Source organism: Microcebus murinus, chromosome 17, assembly GCF_040939455.1.
Source record: "Microcebus murinus isolate Inina chromosome 17, M.murinus_Inina_mat1.0, whole genome shotgun sequence".
Lineage (NCBI taxonomy): Eukaryota > Metazoa > Chordata > Mammalia > Primates > Cheirogaleidae > Microcebus > Microcebus murinus.
In genome coordinates, this window is record NC_134120.1 from 37,262,967 (window position 1) to 37,269,306 (window position 6,340).

General features: G+C 41.9%; 1 protein-coding gene across 2 annotated transcripts in view; it reads left to right on the top strand.

Annotated features, from left to right (window-relative positions):
- The window catches only part of GAREM1 (GRB2 associated regulator of MAPK1 subtype 1), a 177,464-nt gene extending 172,153 nt beyond the window's left edge, over nt 1-5,311 (top strand). The window contains exon 6 of one of the 2 annotated variants that reach the window (XM_012782572.3): nt 146-5,311. In XM_012782572.3, coding sequence (XP_012638026.1) covers nt 146-1,043 — 898 coding nt within the window. In that variant the 3' untranslated portion in view covers nt 1,044-5,311. The remainder of the gene's footprint in view (nt 1-145) is intronic. The other variant, XM_012782573.3, reaches the window with a different exon arrangement.
- Nucleotides 5,312-6,340: the final 1,029 nt, after the last annotated feature.

Genomic DNA, 6,340 nt, shown 5'->3' on the forward strand with positions numbered 1-6,340 from the left:
TTATTGAATTCATGTTAAGAAATACTATATTTTTTTTTTCCCTAAACTACCCTTTTCTACCCAGCAATAACATTCATGAAAAATGAAAGCCTTGGAGTGAGGCTTTTTTCTTTAATACTAATTTTATTTTCTCTTTGCTTTGAAGCAGCGTTACTAAAAGTGACACAAGTCCTTCTGAAAGTGCTCCTGTGTCCTGCTATCCATGTAGCCGAGTGAAGACGGATTCCGTGGACCTGAAGTCCCCGTTTGGAAGTCCCTCTGCTGAAGCTCTGTCCTCCCGGCTCTCGTGGCCGAACCATTACTCCGGAGCGTCGGAGGGCCAGACCAGGAGTGACTTCCTGCTGGATCCAAGCAGGAGTTACAGTTACCCTAGACAAAAGACACCAGGCACACCAAAGAGAAACTGCCCAGCACCTTTTGATTTTGATGGCTGTGAGCTCTTGGCGAGCGCCCCCAGCTCAACCACTGCGGAATTCAGTAGCAGCGTCTCTGGTTGTCCCAAGTCAGCCAGCTACTCTCTGGAGAGCACAGATGTGAAAACTCTTGCGGCTGGCCCCACAAAGCAGAGCGTATCATGCCCTGCCTTGCCCCCCAGGGCCCCAAAACCAGTGGAAGAGAAAGCTGCCTCCGAAACATCTCCTTTGCCTCTGAAAATCGATGGTGCTGAGGAAGACCCCAAGTCTGGGTCACCAGATCTCTCTGAGGACCAGTATTTTGTTAAAAAGGGCATGCAGGACATCTTCTCTGTCTCCTACCCTTTCTCATCCCCACTCCACCTCCAGCTGGCCCCCAGATCCTGTGGCGATGGTTCCCCGTGGCAGCCACCTGCTGACCTGTCCGGACTGTCTATAGAGGAAGTGTCCAAGTCATTACGGTTCATTGGTTTGTCCGAAGATGTCATATCCTTCTTTGTTACCGAAAAGATTGATGGGAATTTGCTTGTTCAACTAACAGAAGAAATCCTCTCAGAGGATTTCAAATTGAGCAAACTGCAGGTGAAGAAAATAATGCAATTCATTAATGGCTGGAGGCCCAAAATATAGCCAAATTAACCCCAGCTAGCGTGGAACAAAACTGGCAAATGCGTGTTCTGGAAGGGGTGGGCTGGGACACAATTTCATGTTTTTGCACTAAAAACCTTCTCTGTAAATAGGGATAAGAGAAACTCTTACTATGCAGATTACGTTTTTGAATGGTGAACAGGCTATTTTGTACATCAATAAAAATGCTGTACAGAACACTTGGAGGTGTGCCTTGTACGTCACTCAACACTCAGCAGCTGCTAAAGAAAAAAAAAAAAGGCATGTGCAGAGAAATCATTCTTACCCAAGTAGGTTTATGCAAGAAGGTATGATATTTATTGCAAAATAGCCAAAGCCAAAAGACATAAGAATCTTTAAAGAAAAATACTTCTGAACAGTTCCCTTCTTTCAAGGGGTTGACGTTAGACAATTAACTATATTCTGTACTCTTGTCATTTGGATTGCTTAATGCTAATTGTTTTTTCTCTTGTGCCTGAAAATGTTAGTGGTATGAAATGACACTTCAATGTTACATGCTTGGTGGGGATCTTTTTATCAAAAGGCATTTTCCAAAAGTCATGTGATGATAGAGGCTATATGATGTCCTCAGAAATCATGCAAATCATGACCACAGTAATTTTATCTGTTAACTGCTGCTAATTTTATTAAGCAGAGAGAAAACAAAATATACATATATGTATGTGTGTATATGTATACACGATACACCAATATGTTTTAAACATCATTTTGAGTCTGAGTATTTTAGATAATATCTGTTCACTTTCAACTATCCATTGAGGTTTGGGGACCTTTAACTAAGTTGATTCTCTTAGGAATAGTGGACAGAATGATTCCAAAGATTCTAGCACCCTGTCACTCGAAGCTTATTCTCATTTGGCTTCATCACTGAAAACTTGGAGCAAATCAGTAAAAAGTCTTATTGAAGAATCATTTTAAACCCACTGTGGGGCTTGTTTTTGTGTATAATACTCCCAGGATGGTGTCTGGGGAAATGACAGTTTCTGAGGAATGACAGTTCTCGGGTTTGAGGGTCTTTTTCCCCTGGCATCTGATAGGGAGAGGTCTGAAGAGCATTTCTCAGAGTGTTCCCAACTTGCTTCATGCTTTAGGAGAGCTCAGAAATCAGGCATACCATCCTTTATGATTACGCGTGCTCCATCTATTGAGCAATTTTTAAAATATCAAGAAGAGGACTTGTTTATTTCATAAACCTCTTCTTCCCCCATTTCCAAAGAAAATACATTATTACCGTACTTTGATTCCAAGAATTCCAGGGCATTAGTCTGACGATTTTTGCTAAAAGGGATTAAATATTCCAAAATATAATCAGCATCGTTCTTGACTTTTTGAAAGAATGTAAATCTTAGAGAAGTTTCAGTTCTCTGAGCAGTGCATCTGGCCTACTAGCCCCTCCACCCCGAGTCTGTCCCGGATTCCAGATGTACAGACAGTCTGTGACCGAGGTACACACTGTGGCCTCTTGGGTGGTTTAGCCAACAAGGTGGCAGGATGACTTGCAGGATCGGGTTATATTTTATCATCTCTTCCTGCTCACCAGAATAAATAAATAAATTTAAAGACAAGACCCACCAGTCTAGTTTTGTAGACTTGCAATATATGTCTTTATTCCTTTGCATTAGGAAGATTATTTTTAACCCTTCTCATGGTTTAGAGTTAAGGTGAATTGACACCTATTCTAATTTTCCCTCTAGATCTCCTTTAAAAAAAAAAAGGCATTTTTTTTCTCCTAACATATCTCCCAAACTGTACATATAATACTATACTCTAGGTAAAAAAGAGTACCCTGTAAATTCCTCAAACTGGAGCACCTCTTCAAAAGTAACTGGCAGGTCTATGAAGAAGTGTCAGGTACTGCACTCACAGGACATGAGATTGAGGAGACCTCCATGTTCAGAAGGCATCATTCTGTGTCAGGGGAACTACCCCCCTTACTAAAGTTAACCTCTCAGAACTTCTTTTTTAAAATAAAAACAGAAAAGATGCATTCGCCAAGCTGCATGTTTTCATTGGGAATCCCTTGCTGAATCAGTTTTAAAACACTCAGCACTTGGACAAAATTCTCCAATTCAGGAGGGAGCAACAGGGTTGGTTTGGGTTTCCATTGAAGGCTGCCCCACAGAAACAACTGAATTCTATTTTTTCTTTTGCAAGAACTTTACACAAAATAGAGTTGTTTTCTTTTTGTTCATTTGTTCTAGCTCTTGGCATATTTATGTCAAGTTTATACTGATTGGCAGTAGGGAGCCTCCTTGAGGGCAGGGATTATGGCCTTTGATCCATTGATGCATTTAACATTTAGTGAGCACTATGCTGGTATCGCTCTGTGATGCTGGGGAAGAGACGCAGCCCCTGCCCTCTTAGAGCTCATTGTTGTTTGCATTTAAAATCACAGTTGCTAGGACTGTATGTGTGGGTAAGGGAGACTTGAAATCTTCTGGGCAGCTGGATGCGTGGAGAGTTAGTGCATCATGTCTTTAAGGAATCCACAGATGAAAGAAATGGCAGCCTCTATAAAAGGGCTCTGTTCATAAGCACCACGTGACCATTAAGACAAGGTGTGTGTTGAGGGCAGGAAGTATCTCTGTCCCTCACTGCCTAGTAGATTTTTAAAAAAAAAAAACTGACCTGAACGTTTTAAATTGTACTGAATACCTTCTGGCAAAACGACACATGTAATGGCCATTCCTGAGCTGAGCACCTGTCTGTGGAGGACCTTGGCACCCAGACTAGACGAGGCATTCACAGCCCCGAGAGAATCCCGGCAACAAATGCAGAGGAGGGTGAGAAGGAGACAGCCCTTCCCTCCTGAGAGCTGCGGTTTTGCAGTGAAAAGCGATGTACAGAGATCCCCACGAGCAGAACCTTGCGACCTTTTTGGGGATCCTTAAATTTCATGGCAAAAGTCATCATGGCCCCCGTCAGAACAGAAAATCAGCAATAAACCGATCCAAGCAGCTAAAAACGTACCATGTGGACCTGACTCACGTTGGGAGGGAGGACTCCAGCACTCACAGATCAGTTCCTCCTCAGAATCTTGTAAACGCCTACAAGTTCTCTCTTCTTTAAGTTGGGCTGCTCAGCTTTTATGAACTGTGAAATTTACACTTAACACTCTTCCAACCCACATTTACCATTCCAGTTTATGAAGTTGCAGGAAGCTGCCCATTGAGCTAAATTGCAGTGTTTTTTCTTGTCTCGTGTAGGAACACAACAATCTTATGGCAGTCCGTTTCAGCTGTTTTCAGACACAGGCACAAACAGCCTCTGTTCACATTCCAGAACCACCCGTACGTTATCCATGCAGCTCCCTGAGAAATTTAGGAGTTGGGTGTAGATAAATACAGAGTCCTTCATCTTCCAAACACTTTGTATAAGTCACTCCTCATCATGCCTAAGCAGTATAAAGATTAACATTTTGAATAACTGGAAAACAAAATAGTCCTCCAAAGAACTGTTCAAAGGAAACTTCAATTTCTGTCTACAGAAAAAGTTAAATCTGCTGTTGGGCACAGGAGGTTTTCAGAAACACGTCCATTGTATCAATTTCCACTATTTTTCAAGTAATAGAAATGTGCCAGGCTGCTAGGGCAAGAAGAATAAAAGGCCCAGAGTTCAAATGATGGGAAGTAGGACTTGTATACTGTGGGGTTGTAATATTACGGTATTCTTATGGCCACATCGTGTTAAATCACATTGTTTTGTCTTCAGAACTTGGTGTTTTAAAACGTGTCTCATTGTGATAGCCGGAAAAGGAGTAAACGTGATTTCAGTTACAACTATACAAATATCTTCTGTCATTTTGCTGCTCTAATTTTTAGGTTATAAATTTTGTGATAGAGCTGATCAGATCAGATTACGAATTTCCTTTGTTTACAATCTCATATAGTAGGGCTCAGATAATTTCTTAACTGTAAACCCTTTCTCCCACTTTTTTTATTAAATTCCATTTAAAAATATTGTTTAAGGTAAGCCTAAAAATTGGATTCAATGAATTAATTTGAGGGAGTTTTCATTAAATGGAAAATGTATTCTTTTCAAAGAATTTTGGAACCATCTTTACAATTCCTTTGCTTGGAAAAACGTGGGTTTTTAACTACTAGTTAACCGTTGCATTACTCTCCAGAGCATTATCTAATGGGCCCAGTGTGTACCTCAAGATAAACACGGTATGTTATGTCTAAAAAATGCATTGTCTGTTGATTTAAATGATTCTGAAATGTCTATAAATAAAGAAATTTTCGAAGTTACTTTCGTTGCAGTTGTTCCTCAGTGCGTCAGACTTAGGGCACAGTTTTCTAGGACTTCTGTTCCCCATCCTCATTATGGAGTAGGGAATCTGTCCGAACGGCAGTGGGGAGTCCGGATACTGCAGGCTCGTTCTGTGTTGTTAAGACAGGGAAGACGGTGGCTTTTGGATGTCACCAGATAATGCTGGTCACCTCGTGGCATTCAAAGAGAATCCAATACCTGTATGGGCAGGAGACTTAGCAGAAGATGGATACAGATCCACTCATGAGCTTTTAAAAAAAGTGTACGTGGCCGGGCGCTGTGGCTCACGCCTGTAATCCTAGCTCTTGGGAGGCCGAGGCGGGCGGATTGCTCAAGGTCAGGAGTTCAAAACCAGCCTGAGCAAGAGCGAGACCCCGTCTCTACTATAAATAGAAAGAAATTAATTGGCCAACTGATATATATATAAAAAATTAGCCGGGCATGGTGGCACATGCCTGTAGTCCCAGCTACTCGGGAGGCTGAGGCAGGAGGATCGCTTGAGCCCAGGAGTTTGAGGTTGCTGTGAGCCAGGCTGACACCACGGCACTCACTCTAGCCTGGACAACAAAGTGAGACTCTGTCTCAAAAAAAAAAAAAAAAAAGTGTACGTATTTCAATGGGGAGAAGAAAGATATTACCAATTCATATCTCTTTGGCTTACATCCAGTTTACTGTATGTGATTACAACTGGCATAAACAGCAGAGATGGTCGAGGGGACTAGAGAAGTCATGAGCATTATTCACTGAGCGGGATCCACTGATAAGTTTCACAGAGGAGCTGGAGAATTCCAAGTGGAGGTTTGTTGAGAGAGCTTTTATTTTACTCGGAAGAGTGTGAACTAGTTTCCCAACATCTCATGCCCTGAATCTTCCTGTCTTCTTTTACTAGACTAAAAGCATCCCCAAATCACTCATTCCATTTTATACTTAAACCTTTAACCCTTCTCTCCTATTGCATAGGGATAAAGCCTGTGACTAGGCCGGGCGAGGTGGCTCACGCCTGTAAT